This window comes from Taudactylus pleione, unplaced genomic scaffold (assembly GCF_031769625.1).
Source record: "Taudactylus pleione unplaced genomic scaffold, aTauple2 ptg000109l, whole genome shotgun sequence".
Lineage (NCBI taxonomy): Eukaryota > Metazoa > Chordata > Amphibia > Anura > Myobatrachidae > Taudactylus > Taudactylus pleione.
This window is the reverse complement of record NW_028284511.1, coordinates 5806639-5822960: the sequence shown is the minus strand read 5'-3', so window position 1 is coordinate 5822960 and position 16322 is coordinate 5806639. Positions and strand designations below refer to the sequence as shown.

Here is a 16322-nt window from a genome sequence, read left to right as displayed (position 1 = left end):
TCATGCACATTATAGTTTTTTTGTTTTATGTAAACGACCTAGTTCCATACTGTGCGTGCACACCAAAAATGTGGCACCACGTATCCACCTTCTGATTCAGTCCCGATTGTGAGAGCTAGACAAAGCTCTTTGATAGAGTCTATCGTGCTAAAATCGTGACAATGCCTATACTACCATGAGCTTTACGGGGAGACTTAATAAAGCTTGGAGAGAGATAAAATTTGAGATAAATAGCACCAACCAATCTGCTCCTAACTGTCATTTTTCAAACACAGCCTGTAAAGTGACAGGAGCTGATTGGTTGGTTCTATTTATCTCCAATTTTATCTCTCTCCAAGCTTTATTAAATCTCCCCCTTATTAGTGAGATCTATAGCAGTCTTCTATTGGTGTCTGTTAAAGCTCATACACATCAGGCGTTTTGCGTGTATTAGTCTCTGGACGCAAAATAATGTAAGTGAATCTACCTGTACTCACTGTGTGTCCCTCATGACCGTATATAATGGAGTACTATACTACAGTGGTTCTCAAACTCTGACCTCAGGACCACATACAGGTCACGTTTTCCAGGTCACCCAGCAGGTGCACAGGTGTAGTCATTACTCACTGACACTGTTTTATTTAGATTTTTCTTGATCATAGAATTTTGTCGAAGGTATAAAATTAGGGTACAAAAAAAAATTATGAACACATTTGAACAAAGGTAAACCAGTGTATATTGTGCAATGAAGAGAACAATTGAGCTAAATACAAAAGAAACAGAAATTATCTAGTTTAAAATCTGTATATAAAAAGAATTAAGTTAGTGTAAGAGAAAAACCAGTGAGGCCATATGCAGAGTGCATGTATTTTTTTAAGGGGGGGGAGCGGGATGGGAATGTGAGGTATCTTGTATATGCAGTGACAGTAGCGTCACAAGGGGGGTGCGGGCCGCACCCGGGTGTTACATGCCGAGGGGTGACACCAAGGTGTGCAGACTTCCCCTCAGTGCAGGAGCCGGGTGCTGCACTGTAGTATTAAGTGCAGCACTTGGCTCCTGACCCTGTGAGGGTACTGGCACTGTACACAGGACAGGGCAGTCCACATCTCGTGCAACCCCCCCCGCCCCCCTTGGACCCCTGGTAAAAAGCACGTGACCACAGGGTTTGGGGGCCATGAGGCCACGCCCCTTCTCGTGAGGCCCCACCTCCTTCCCATGAGGCCACACCCTCTTTTCGGCAGCCCGCACCAGGTGACAATGCGGGGTGGGACGCCACTCCTCAGTGACACATTTGGAGATAATTATTTCACTTGTGATTCTGTGAGGAGTTTGAGTGCCTGTGCTATATGAGCATTGTTTTTCAATGTGTATGTGAACTCTAGATCTGTATTTAGAAGTTGAAATCAAGCCAATAAGGAAAAAAATGCTTTATATTAAAGGTGGCCATTATTTAAATACAATTTGAAAATGAATAGCACTAGGCCTCTCAAGACTAGCAGTGCAGCTCTAAGGAGCGCCTGTCATCTACGTACAGTGGACGCAGACATGTTTGGGTGAAATCGATACTCGTGTCGTGTGAATGTAAGTTGTAGATCAGCAATGTCATTGCTTGCCAGTTAATCAACAGGTTGCATTCTCATTCCAATCATCTGAGTAACTGTAGGTAACAGTTGTTTATAGTTTACGTTTTTATTTTAGTTGCAGTAATGGGCATTTGCTAGGATTATTGAATGTACAGGTAGTAGACCAGGGGTCTTCAACCTTTAAGGCAGTGTGGGCCACATTAAAAAATTCAACGAAGCCGAGGGCCACTAAGCTATATTGCGGTATTTAGACTCTGCCCCCTCCGCACACAATTATGCCCCACTACAGTAACCATCGACGGTGACCTACTCTGCGTGCCACGGGTTGAAGACCCCTGTAGAAGACAAATATATGGAAACCTCAATGGAATGCCAGCCTGTGTGTGCGCCTTGGCATTGAGTCTACCAATACCTGGAAGAATGCATGCGGGTGCAGCACCATTCTACCACATACAGTCGTTAAAAAGATGCCCTGCTGGTGGTGAGAAAATAGTGTCTCAGGTGTCTTTTTAGAATACTCTATAAAAGTTCGATTGGGTGCACATCTGGTACCTGAGGATGCCATGATAGAACAGTAAAGTCCGGTTCCGCAAACAAGCACTCTGAGGGCAGAAATGTTGTAACATGGGGTGAGGATGATTTATCACTCTGTATCATTGTCACCCAGACCATGCCATGAAAATACACCACGGTCCACCACCTGCGCTATTTGCACCTCTGGAAATGACAGGCGTGAGGAACGGTTTATGTAATGCATCCAACAATGATACATTGCTCTATGGGCTTCTCTACAGGTTGCTTTGATTAAACTGGGTGCACAACCTACAGGTTCCAATTTGCATTCAATTGATCTCATGTTTTGCCAGTCACTGAGAGATGACGTACGGCCAGTGCAAGAAGCGTGTGCTTCTGACCAGTGCTGTTGGAGTTCCATGCTGACCTCCCCTCGTTAAACATTGACGTAGCGCTGCCTTGGTCACTGAAATGCCTGCCTAGCATACTCCAACAATAATCTTTTTTTCATAGTCCCCTTGGTTTCCACTCGCAGCCATGTTGGGCATGATTATAGGTAACTAGGGCAGTCCTACATTTTATACATGCCCTGGATAATACTGTGAGTCTAATTAACACAGTGTAAAAGCCTTTGCTTTTTTATGTGTAATCAATGTTTAGCTGTATAGATTCTAAAGGTTGCTAAACATTGCCCACATGTATGCACGTTTCCTTATTGCTTATAGTAATTTACACATTTTCTGCAGCTTTAGGGCTTGCTTACACACAACTCTCCATCTGTTGTCTTCTGAACAAGGCAGGAAAATATGGGGGTCTATTCAGCAAGAGTGACTATGTTGCCCAGAATATTATCGGGCAACATCGTCATGAGTTTTTATATTGCTGCTATTCAGCAATATTTTCTGCAGGGATAGCGGTTGTGGTAACACGCTGTCACTGCGATGTCACAGAAGGCATTGTTTTCGGGATTCCAAAAACAATCCCTTCTGTTTGTTCTGCACATGCTCAATCATGCTCTCCAGAATGGTCTCCGTCCATGCATGCGGTGACCGCCGATGGGGTAAGTACAACTCCAGCCTATCCAAATTGATTGACATGTGTATACAGGCTTTATACTAGCCTGTTTACATGTATATTTATGTGCTTTTATATTTAACATTTATATATAAATGTTAAATATAAAAGCACATAAATATACAACATTTTATATATAAATTTTAAATATAATTGCACATAAATATACATGTATACAGGTTTGTATAAAGCCTGTTTGCACATGTCAATCAGTTTCGGCAGGTTTAACAGGCTCTAGAGTCTTACCTGTCCACGTTCACCGGAAAGCAGGCACGGAGACTGGGCAGTGTTACACGATGCTGCAGGGACTTGTGGGAAAATTTCCCTCTGTCCCTGCAGTTTTCGGGATATTTAAGTATTTTCTTCGTATAACGCCATTCTGAGATGGCGTTATATAAAGTAAATATTTTTCGAGTGATTTAACACTTTTTTTTTTTGCTTTGCTGAATAGCAAAAAGTGCTAAAGCTCTATAGAGATCAATGGCTGATCCCTACAGTGCGGTACTCTGCGAGATGGGAGTTAATGGAGAAGATAATTGCGTTATCTTCTCCATTATCCCATTGCTGAATAGGAGATTTACATAAAAAATACGGAAATCATAGTTTCCGTATTTTTTATGTAAAAAAACATCATTGCTGAATGGACCCCTTAGTAATTGGTACCAGGCGTCTTCTCTTTTCACTTGTAGCAGAGGAAAGCTGAAAATGTACCAAAAAAGACGAAATGTCAACATGCACCAGCTTCCATTTTGGTCAGTTCTCTGCTAAACAGCATTTCCAGTGTGAACGGAAGATGTCACCATAGGGCACAGTGATACCTATGGCTGTGAGATAGTCACTAGTGTCTTTTTGCCAAGTGTTCCATCCATAATGCAGCAGGGAGGGTAAGTCAGACATGTAAGAGAGGCCATTATGGAGTAACTCTGTGCTGCAGGGAAGCCCTAAGCTTTATGTGCAAAGTTAACTGAACCTTCCACGCATCATAATACTTTCCAGATGTCTCTTTTTCTGACAAGCGTGTACAGTATGTGTTCTCAGTTTTTTATTATTATTAAATAATAATATTTAAAAGTGAATAAACCTGAGCGTGAAAACAGTGTTTGGAAAAGATGTAACAATAGGTGGAACCCTGTATATAGTTATAAATAGAAATGTCCGAGTTGCAGAACTTTAATGCATTCCTTTACCTTCTGTTCATTTCCCTCCCGGCCACAGGAGACAAGGCTCTGGATGGCTACAGCAAGAAGAAATATGTCTGCAAGCTGCTGTTTATCTTCTTACTTGGACATGACATTGACTTTGGTCACATGGAGGCTGTGAATCTGCTCAGCTCCAACAAATACACAGAGAAGCAGATAGTAAGTCAGTCTGTTTGTATAATCCTCATTGCCTCCATGTGTAAGGGAAGCTACAACATAATGGAGTGTTTCTTCCATTATTTACATGATTGTCTACTTCTGACACTAGCGATGGAGGACATCTCAGGAGACCTGAGAGGACCTTGGTAAAGGCCATCTTTATGGTGACATAGCTACTTTCCTGTACTGGTGTATAGGGTTATGGGTATTTTTGTTTTGCTTTTAACCATTTTATCTTGTATTTAGAGACAGACCGCACTCTATACTCGTGTAATGTTTTGTAAATTGTGATGTACACGTGTGTGTGTGTTTGGGTCGTTGTCCACAACCTGGAAGTGTACTAGCATTAAACCATTGGGGGAATTGGCATTTGGTAACCATGGTGTTCGTGTGTGTATACAAATACCTGTGTAGCTGCTACTCACATTCATTCCTTAACCAGTAGAGAACCTTTTTTAAATAAAATTAAGAAAACATTAGAACTTTGATCGCACACTTGAGGGGCTGACTGCTTTTGGGGAGTCCTATGTTTTTTCCAGGTGCATCTCCGGCTCTGCACTGAGCAGGACATCGTCACTAGTCACTGTCCATCAGTGTTTTATGGCTGCCAGATAAGCATTTATGTATTTATATCATGTAAAATTAAAGTGTTACATTTTGTGTCAAACGCAGTGTTCTCCCCAGGCTGTTTTTTGCGGTTGCACCACCCAGCATGAAACAGCCTACCACCCGGCACTTTGGAAGCCTGCAAGTGGGGACAGTATCTGGGAGCTGTATAAAAAGGAACAGATCCTACAGACTTTGCAGTTTTTTCATAATCAGACGACTGGGCCGCTAATAAGGAGGATAATTAATATAATGATTTGAGACAACATTTTATATAAGGTCAGGGTTTAAAACATTTTATTATTGCGAAGGCCCCCACCTGGCTACTTCTTGATGCCACCCGGCTGGAAAAAATTTCTGGGGAGAACACTGAAACGTATACAGTGCCTTGCAAAAGTATTCACCCCCCTTGGCTTTTTACCATTTTTGTTACATTACATCCTGTAATGTATTTATTTTTTTTATCTGAATTTATGTGATGGATCTGCACAAAATAGTCTAATTTGGTGAAGTGAAATCAGAAAAATATATATCAAAAAGAATCTTTATAAATAAAATTCAGAAAATTGGCATGTGCATATGTAATTACCCCCTTATGTCTGAAGCCCCTCAAAAGTTCTGGTGCAACCAATTACCTTCATAAGTCACATAATTAGTTAAATGAAGTCCACCTGTGTGAAATCTAAGTGTCACATGATCTGTCAGTATATAAACACCTTTTGTGAAAGGCCCCAGAGGCTGCAACACCACTAAGCAAGAGGCATCACACCATGAAGACCAAGGAGCTCTCCAAACAAGTCAGGGACAAAGTTGTTGAGAAGTACAATTCTGGGTGGGTTATAAAAAAATAAAAAAATAAAATAAAAATATCTGAGTTACAAGTACTAGATTATCAGTGCTCTACTGTTTTTATATACAGACCTAGATCTATCTCCATGTATATCTAGTGTGTATATATAATGTATATATGTGTTTATGTATACAGGTTGAGTCTCCCATATCCAAAATGCTTGTGGATATAGGAATATTCCGTAGTTTGGAATATGTGCATACCATAATGAAATATTTTAGGAATGGGACCCAAATCTAAACACAGAATGCATTTATGTTTTATGTACACCTTATACACACAGCCTTAAGGTATTTTATACAATATTTTCAATAATTTTGTGGCTAAAACAGTTTGTGTACATACATGAAATTAATTTATGTTTAATATACACAAAGCTTGAAGGTAATTTTATACAGTATTTTTAATAACAGTGCCTTAATCAAAGTTTGTGTACATTGAACCATCAAAAAGCAAAGGTATCACTACCTCAGTCATGCTAAATAAAATAAAAAAAATCTGTATTTCTGACTATTTGGATATGGGAGACTCAGTCTGTATTATGTTGGAATATTTCTGTATTTTTAAAAATACAGCTGCATGTGGAAAAGTTGTTTGATAAATCAAATTAAAAATGTTTTCTTATACCGAAGGAAGCAAAAGAACCCATTCAGGAGAAGTTATTTAATACTGCTAGCAATTTCTGCCAAATGTGTGGGTTCACAGATCAGGTTTTCTTAATTTTCCTCCTAAAACTAAAGCAAAATGTTCCACGTTGTAAGAGCTATATAACACGAGCTGGGTCACAGTTCTACGTACATGAAGGTCGCACATGGTCTTATAGTATATTATTACTGGAGGATTTGATATTATATTTGTAGTTTCGTTTTTGCATATGTTAAACAAAAGTATTTGAAGCTGTTCCTTTCCCCCAGGGTTACCTCTTTATCTCGGTGCTGGTGAACTCCAACAGTGAGCTCATCCGCCTCATCAACAATGCCATCAAAAATGACTTGTCTAGTCGCAACCCTACCTTCATGGGACTGGCCCTGCACTGCATTGCCAACGTGGGAAGCCGAGAGATGGCAGAGGCCTTTGCTGGTGAGATCCCCAGAATACTGGTTGCTGGGTAAGATTGGACTTTTTACGGCAAATTCATGCTGTGTGGCATCATCTATTTCCTTATTGTTGCTTAAAACTCATTTATTTCCTTTTACCATTATTGATTATTAAAATATTAGTATGACTGGGATAGACAAATGTGCAGACAAAGTGGGCGTTAAGGTTGTCTATGTAGTTAAATGCCTCAATTTGCTGTTCTACCCCTAGAATTATGCCTCTCAATCTAATTTGTCCTAAAGACTTTCAGACCTTTCTCTTGTTGAGTTTAACTTAACATAACACTAACTAGTTCCCATCACTGACTTTTAGCATGTCTGTACACTACATGTCACTGAATAAGTATATGTCCCACCAGCAGCTCCAACTTTATAATCTTAGCGGCCCCTCTCCTCGAGTTTAGCTCTGTAATATAACCATTCACTTTGGTACAACGTTGGAACCGACTACAGATGTCTACTGTCCTCCTGCGTTATACAACTGTTACCTAATGTACTTTTATCCAATGAGTTTTTTTTTATTTTATGTATAAAAGTAAGGTAGCTTTTTGTTTTATGTATGCTCTTGGGACAAATGTTATAAAGGCTAACTGAGATGATACATGTAATTACTGATAAGCTCCTACTTTTTGCTACTATTCTATATTAAATCTCCCTGACTGTCCTGTGTTTAGCTCAGAATTTGCAGTCACAGTGACCCAGCAGTAATGGGCATAACTGGTCATTACTGCTGGGTTAGTTTCTATGCGGTCTGGCAGGGTTACTGGTCAGAGCCCCATAGCTGCCACTCCCAATATACAAAAGCAGCTACCAATGTTGCAATGGGTCATGCTTACCTCTGCTGCTCTGAGTGCTGCAAACAGGAGAATAGTGCTGTGTCCGCAAGCATCTTAATGTGCTCCCTACCATGTGATCGCGGACACAGCAAAGCATTCTGTAGTCCAGAAATCTGGTGGTCCAAAATGATGATCTTGTCAGATAGAGGGAAATTCAGAGGTTTCCTTCTATCCAGAGTAGGTGCAAAGCGGCATTCAGCAAAATAAATCGGGGGATGTGGCTCTGTAAGCGGGGTCAAGGGTTCCCTCTAACACCTACCGTCCCGATAAAATAAATAAATAAATGACCTTAGCAGTTCCTTCAAAACTTTGCGATGAGTTTATCAAAGGTCTTTTTATGCCATCATCCTTACGTTAGTGGTCAGAAAGTATTGGCCAAGAAGAGTCAGCAGTTCTACGATCTATCCTTTTGTATTAGACGTGGTTGTTGCCTTATATCATTTGTATAGTACATTGTGAGGGTGATCAACAGAAACGGGAATTTAAGGTTTTTCTTTATTGATTGATAATGATTTGAAGTTTTGTGTTGTCTTAGAAAAAAGATAATGCTTAAATCTTGTCATTAAACTAAGAATGAATTCTAGTAGTGTTCTGAAACGGTTGGTCGGTTTCCTTTTTTTTTTTTCCCTTTAAAGTGTGTAATCTAGTATTCATATTCGTTTGACACAACAGGGACACAATGGACAGCGTTAAACAGAGTGCCGCCCTCTGCTTACTGCGCCTCTACCGTACCTCTCCAGACCTTGTGCTCACCAATGAGTGGACCTCAAGGGTGGTACATCTTCTCAACGACCAGCATCTGGTAAGGCAGCAGAAGTTGAGCGAAGATTCTGGCCCACAGAGGCTTGGATTGAGTAGTAAGATGACCATACTCCTAAAGATTATCTTTGCAACCAGCCTACTAGTTGACTGGTTGGAATGTAAATCTGGTAATTTATGGAACAAATTACTGTTTTCATTAGTCTTCCAGTGTTTAGGAGCATTGAGACATAAAGAACAAGGAGAAAAAAGAAGAACTCTCTTGTTGGGAGGCACTCAGCTATAAATTGTCTAATTAATAATTAACTTTTATTATGTATACATTAAAATACATAAGCAGGTCAATAAATACCCGCATTAACACATATAACACGCAAGGACATAGACATAAACATATACTAAAAACAAAGTCTCAATCATTGAGAAGCTATGTGAAATATTGCTGAATAGTGTCAATAAGATCAATTAACTTAGATGGTATTTAAATCCACCTGGATATCCGATTATCCAAAATCCACCTGGATATCCGATTATCCTCACAAAAAGTAATATCTTATCACAGCATAATAGCTAATCAAAAAGCATGCAGCAAACACAGAAACGTTAGTCGGCTTGATGATAATGGTATACCGTATTATAGAAAGATATATAGTGCATTGAATATTTGCAAAATATAAACATATATACCAATCAATTAAATCAAACGACAAATATATCAGTATATATATATGACCAATGACAGATCATCCACAAGTAGCCTAAGAAATTAACCCAGGTACACGCGGACAGTTAAGTATAGATACCAAGAAGTAGAGTGTAGACTACTCCCTTATAGGATATCAAAGTGGCAGCTGCTGCAAGTCATTGTAATATATTATTGAATGACATGTGAGCGTACCACTATGTTTCCCCAGAGTAGGGAATAAGTACAATGGACATCTGCTTTTGCCTGAAGGCGCCTTTAATATGCCATCTGTTTGGCCAGATGATCTTTCCTTAGGTTATACAGGTGGAAAATAGGTTCCACTTTCAAATATCTCTCTTGTAATTTCCCTCTTCACTTAATACAGGGCCTCCCTCTACTTTGAGTCTTCTACATTGTTGCCAGTCCAGCATCTGGTCTTTATTTTGTAATCTTAGTTTATTGGAATAAATATATTTACAATGTGATTGGAAGTGATTATCTTGATCTCCTGTGCACTGTTTTGCTAGGGCGTTGTAACTGCTGCCACAAGTCTGATCACCACGCTGGCACAGAAGAATCCTGAAGAGTTTAAGACCTCCGTCTCCCTGGCCGTGTCCAGGCTGAGCAGGGTAATGTCAGATCTCTGCCCATTGTATGTATTGGCTTCTGAGTTGGTGAAGATCATGTTATTCTATAATCTATCTGCAATGGATCCTTCATAGGAACAAGCTGTCATTGGATTGAATATTCTTCCACTTGGCAGTGTCTCTGTGTTCAATTAATTGGAGTTTTATTTAATGTAAATATTCCTTTTTGGCCTTGTTCCCCATTTTAATAGAGATGATGTAAGTCATGTTTTTTTCAAAGTTAGAATTGACTAAAACATGCCAGCAGGACTTCAATGATTTCAATAAAAGCATTGCCAAAGTGTTGTACTACTGGCTCGCAGGACATTAATATAATAAAACTAGTGAGCAGCTGTTCTTCCTGAGGGTACTCTGAGCTTAAATCTGGCACCCAGTGACCTGGCACACGCTTCCAATTAAATGATGGATGATATTGAAGAATGCTTTAAAGTTTTTATTTTTTTTCTCCCCATTCCTTCATTGAACAAAATGTACTTTGGATTAATAGGTTTAGGTTTGCAGTTATCCACCTCCTCCACATAGTTCCAAAGGTGTGGAAACATTGCTATCAGTTTTAAACCTCCCCCCCTGCCGACATCCATCTTTATGACTTAAGTAACACTCCATGCATGTCACACACATCCTCTGACGCTCCCTGTAAGTGTCCGACCTTGTTTGTATACAGTCACTGTGAGCTGATGTCTCTGTGCTTTCCCATTTTTAGATTGTCACTTCGGCCTCCACAGACCTGCAGGATTACACATACTACTTTGTTCCAGCTCCCTGGCTTTCCGTGAAACTATTAAGGCTGTTACAGTGTTATCCTCCCCCAGGTAACAGTTTGTGCAGAGCTATGTTCCAAATTAGCAGCAATCATTTGGTGATTGTCAGTCACTTAGAATTGTTAATGCAGACAGATAATGGCTATAGGGGATACATCAGATCTTTATCCCTGTCTCTACTCTGAGCTAATGAGCCTCCGGAATACATTCATGCACCTCTGTTATGTCTCTGTTCATAAGGACTTCCAGCCACATCACAGTTACAGAGTGCTAGTAGCTGTTGAGCGAGAGTCTGCTTAGCATTGGCAGTCTCTCCCTATACACTGCACTGTTTCCAGAGTTAGGAGCATGGGGCAGATTTTAGCACAGGTGCGGATACATTAGTGGTTATTAAAATGTCCAGACTATATAGAGAGAACAGGAAACCTTTAAATAAGTTATACCCCTTTCACACCGCAAACCTGGCTCTGACCCGGTATTTTGAACACTGGTCCAACCTGGCTGCGACCCGCGTCAGACCCCTTTCACACAGCACCTTCAACCAGGGCTATTCCCGGGTTGGCCCTGTTCACACTGAACCCGGGTCAACCATGTAAAACCCTATGGATGTCATTGAAACATTTACTTTTTCAGGCTCACAAAGATAAGATCACTTAAGGGAACATAAGGGAGGGATGGGGACTGCCTACAGCATTGCAGGAATCGTGACTGATGGATTACCACTGTGTAGCACGCACGTTCTTCGGGCACCCTGGCTACACGCTACTCCTCTGCCAGGGCTACCTGCATGCATTTGCCCCCCAGGCTAAAAGTTGCCAGCCAGCCCCTGGCCCTCCCCACCTTTATGTCCCTGTTTTATATATGTTCTGTTTTCCCCACGGAACATTGTGGCATTTTACAATACAGTGACAATGATGTATTAATAGGCCCATAATCATAGGGGTGAGGAGTGCATCTGAAAAGTACATTAGAAAACCAGAGCATGAGAATTCTGCTCCCCCATATTTCAGTCGTCCTCTCATTGTGACTTGCATGTAGAAAAGCACGTGGTAGTTTGGATAATTAAGTACATGAACATAGAACTAATATACTGGAGCACCTCTGTATATATTATGTGGACTAAAAACCTACACTGTTTAAAAGACTAAGGTGCTGCCTTTACTGTAGGGTAATATTGTAACAAAGAATAATACAAGCACAATTATTCTTGGACTTTTGTGTAAGTGTGTTGTAATGGTAGTGATTTATGTATGGTATGTGTACATTTCTGGGTGATGCCTTGTTGTGGTGACATTGGGATAAAACAGTGTGTATATAAAATGGTCTGTTAAAAACATATATTGGGTTTATATGCAAAACAATAAAAGGATAACCGATTTAAAAGCATAAAAGAAAACGCAACTAACATTGGTAACACCAGATGGGTGTGTTGGCTCTTTTGGAGGTCTTCTCCTGTCCTCCATCAACCTATGAGGTTGTACCCTAATAGTGTCCCTAATACGTGCCTTTAGTGTGCCAAAAGTTCAGTTTAGTCTTTACATCTTTTACTAACTCTGTATACACTGGAAATGGTGTCCCGGCTGATGCTTGGCAACATGTGTGACCTAATGGCTCCTGTTATGGAAACTGTGATGGTTCAATAGAGGGTGTAATATCTGTGTTACTTTTCCTGTCTGTGTCATCCATTAGGACTTTGTCAAGAGTAATGTGGATGAGCTTTTGGTGGAAAAATTCCTGTTTAATTGGTTATTTATTATCAATTAATATCTAAGAATTTGTATAAATAAGCGAGAGTAAAAAATGGACATAAAATGGCAAAATGTCTAAAAAAATAAAATAAGAAATGTACAACATAAAAATAACTAAACATTTTAGTGACTAGGTTTGTAAAAATGTAGACATTGACTGCAAATCTCTTCATGACACCTGGGGTTCAATCTTATTAACCGCAAGTTCTCTCGCGAAGTGAGTAAGTGTGGCTGTATGCTGCACTTACAGTACCTCCGGACTCGTAGACCTTTGTTCGCAGCCCCATACAGCTGCGTACAGAAATCTTCAAGTCCAGAATGAAATTGCTACCTTTGTGGCTAATAGGATTGAGATGCTAGACTGTCCATATTGCTGTGGCTTACGGGCCCATCAGGCTGCTAACCTTATTTAGAACATCTAGCTGCAGTCGCTGGTCGGGCCTCTGGAGTGCACATGCGCAGTGGGGTAACGTCGAGCCGCTTGCGAGCGGCTCTGAATCAGCCCCTGAATTCCAAAGTGGCACGCAATAAGCTTTTCATTTCTGTCCTTTCAAATACACAGCAAGAGGTGTCTGACACTCCCTGCTGCAATTGCAATCTCAGCACTGCGACCAAGGTCACAAGCTGGGATGACCATCACAACCATCGGTCTCATTGATGGATGACACTGGCCAGCTGAGTAAGGCTCCGCTAACGCAGGCTGGCCGGCTTACGAAGCCAGGAAACTGCATACGTGGACACAGGTCCTGACCTTGCTTCTCCCAGAAAATGGGGCCGAAGCGCCCTTGTTTCCGGTGACCTCAGCTGTCCCTGCCCCCGCATCGCCCCTTAAATGTGTGTGCCTGTCACTCAGGCAGAGACATAGCAGGGGCTGCGTGCGATCACGCAGGACCCGTCCTGCACATCAGCCCCATAGTACTTATTCTGCTCAATGTTTAAGTTTTGGATGCTTCCAAAAAACACAAATCTTAGATCTTGTTTGCTGGTTGGTGCCATTTCTTGTAGTGATGCTTCAGTGTATTAATCCAGTTGCTCACTTTTACTTTCATTTGTAGAATGAGTAACATTGCTCAGAACTAACCTATTGTTGGAAAGTAAAATGTTATCTGTGCTTACCTGTAAGTATTTACATTTCAGAAGACCCTGCAGTCCGAGGACGTCTAACGGAGTGCTTGGAGACCATTCTGAATAAGGCCCAGGAACCCCCGAAATCCAAGAAAGTGCAGCACTCAAATGCCAAGAATGCAGTCTTGTTTGAGGCAATCAGCCTCATTATCTATCATGATAGGTGAGCCCAAGTGTAAGGCACATTTACAGTTACATGAAAAGATTTTAGATAGGCTTGTGGCTAGAGCCCTAGTCCTCAATCATTTTGGTGTGATCAGATCTCTCACAAGTTTAGCAAAGTGCGTATTGGATTCGAATAGCTACATCATAGTATATTTTGAATTGAAGCAAACTTGTTCTGTTTACTGCTAATAGATCATATATAATTAAAACTGCATATATTTAACTTCATATAAGAATGACCCCCTATTCCACATAATTTTCACAGTGAGCCGTGACCTAATAATATCAGTGTTCTGACGGTCATTTATCTGTAATAGCTGTAGTCTTATGATGCCTATACGCCATCTTCTATAACAACTATAAAACCCCCAGCTCAGTTTTTCTGTATAACTGAACTATTATGCTGCCATGATCCTTCTATAACTCCTTACTTCTTTATAGCATATGAATAAGTATTCTTGTGATTATTCCTTCTGTATCTTAAGGCAAGGAACATGCTTTGCTAACCTTAGCTATGTATGGCCATCTTACCAAAATATGTACTTTACCATACTTCATTATAAGGGATGTAATATTTGCTGGAATTGTACTGGTCCAGCAGAGCACCCTTAGTATATGCAACTAATGCCCATCTATTGTTGAACTAAAACTCTACTGCAGTGCACACTGGGTATTGTGGTTCAATAAGTGTGAGAGGTTGCCTAAGACCACCTTACTCCATAGCAGCCAACCTCTGTTGTAGCTTCAAACGCCACCTGCATTCAGGTCTTTCCAATTCTGCAGCTCCGAAGGGAGATTTCAGCACTACAGACTACCAGGCCATTACACATAGCCCATGTGTCTCTTCTATCCTGCTCTCCAGTGAGCCCAATCTGCTGGTTCGGGCATGCAACCAGCTGGGCCAGTTCCTGCAGCATCGGGAGACCAACCTGCGCTACCTGGCGTTGGAGAGCATGTGTACCCTGGCCAGCTCTGAGTTCTCACACGAGGCTGTCAAGACTCATATTGAAACAGTAATCAATGCACTAAAGGTGAGCGTGATCAGTGTTATTAGTATGATGCAGCCACTTTTAGACTTTGTTTTTTTGCAAAGTCAGTGTTCATTTATTGTTTACTCTGAAGCTCCGATGTGTAGAAATAGGCTGAATGTATGTTGTAGTAATTAATATACAAAAGAGCGTGTGGAAATTGTGGTACAACACTTTCCTAGGCCAGCCATGCAGTGTATTGTATATTCATTTGCACAATTGCAGTCTCCACTGTTACCCCATTATAACTACTCTCAATTTATTTTGCTTGCATCCATATACAGCAGAAGATGATAGGGTATAACATGGTTTGATGGTGCATGACGATTTGTAGAAAGCAAAGTTTTATTTCAGATCATATATTTACCAACCCAAGGAAATTCCTGTTTCCTCTTTTCTCCCTCTCATGCGTTTGCCACACCCTTGTTAAAAATATATTAGGTTGCATTAATTATGTCAGTAAATAAATTATATATATATATTCATAACTTTAAAAAAAAAAAAAAAAACCTGTAGGGATTATGGAGCTGAGCGCTCACAACCGACTCGATGTTGCCCCACAGCGCATGCGCACGACGGAGCCGGCTCCGTCGTGCGCATGCGCGAGATCCGGCTAACGACGGGCGCTCCGTCGTTAGGGGTCTCGTAGCAGACGGGGCGAGCTGTCGATGTTGAGTGACAGCTCGCCCCGTTTGCTGGGCGGGCTGGGGGCGTGCCCGGCCAAACGGAGGCGTTCCAGTCGAAACGCTTGCTGTTTGGGGGCGGCCTACCCTAGGGTCTGGTCGTAAGCCCCGATGGTATCGCGACCATCACCCATGTCGGTCGTTAGAGCTGTGGGTGTTAACCCACAGCTTAATGAACGACAAGGAGGCTGCCGTTCAGAATGCAAGCGGCCGCCCTGATTCAGAGCGACCGCTTGCATCTAACGACCGCCTCTGAATGAGTCCCTATGTTACCTTTTCTTATTTTTTTTGGTTCGTACAGAGGACCTCATTCAGAGCAAAATGCGAGTGCTCGTTCTGAATGAGGGCGGCCGCATCTAAAAAATGATCCAGCCTCCTGGCCGCTCGCTAGGCTGTGGGTTACCACCCACAGCCTTAACTAGCGACCAAGATGATAGTCGCGATGGTCAAGACCATCGGGGCTTGCGATTAGACCCTTGTGGTAGGGTCTCGTCTGCCGCAAACTCCGGAGAGCTTTCGGCCAGTGATGTCAGTTGGGCCGCCCACAAACGGCAAGCGTTCGGTTGGGAACGCCTCCGTTTGTGAAACCACCCCCCCGGTCACGCCTACAAAAACGGGTCGAGCTGTCAATCAACATCGACAGCCGCCCCTTTTGTAGTGAGCCCCGGACCGAGAGAATTTCTCTCGCTCCGTGGCTTGCGCACTCGCAGTGCGGCAGCTGCGCGTTCGCACAGCCAAACATCGACACGCTTGCGAGCGGGTCTGAATGAGACCCTGAGTTTGCGTTGCCAGATAGAGGGGAAATGTTTACCCCTATTGTTTTTA

At 41.6% G+C, this 16322-nt stretch overlaps 1 protein-coding gene across 2 annotated transcripts in view; it reads left to right on the top strand.

Annotated features, from left to right (window-relative positions):
- The window catches only part of AP2A2 (adaptor related protein complex 2 subunit alpha 2), a 93859-nt gene that overhangs the window by 45865 nt on the left and 31672 nt on the right, over nt 1-16322 (top strand). For both annotated transcript variants that reach the window (XM_088470981.1, XM_088470982.1), the window contains exons 3-9: nt 4365-4507; nt 6878-7071; nt 8569-8698; nt 9868-9969; nt 10691-10799; nt 13634-13784; nt 14649-14817. In XM_088470981.1, coding sequence (XP_088327107.1) covers nt 4365-4507; nt 6878-7071; nt 8569-8698; nt 9868-9969; nt 10691-10799; nt 13634-13784; nt 14649-14817 — 998 coding nt within the window. The remainder of the gene's footprint in view (nt 1-4364; nt 4508-6877; nt 7072-8568; nt 8699-9867; nt 9970-10690; nt 10800-13633; nt 13785-14648; nt 14818-16322) is intronic.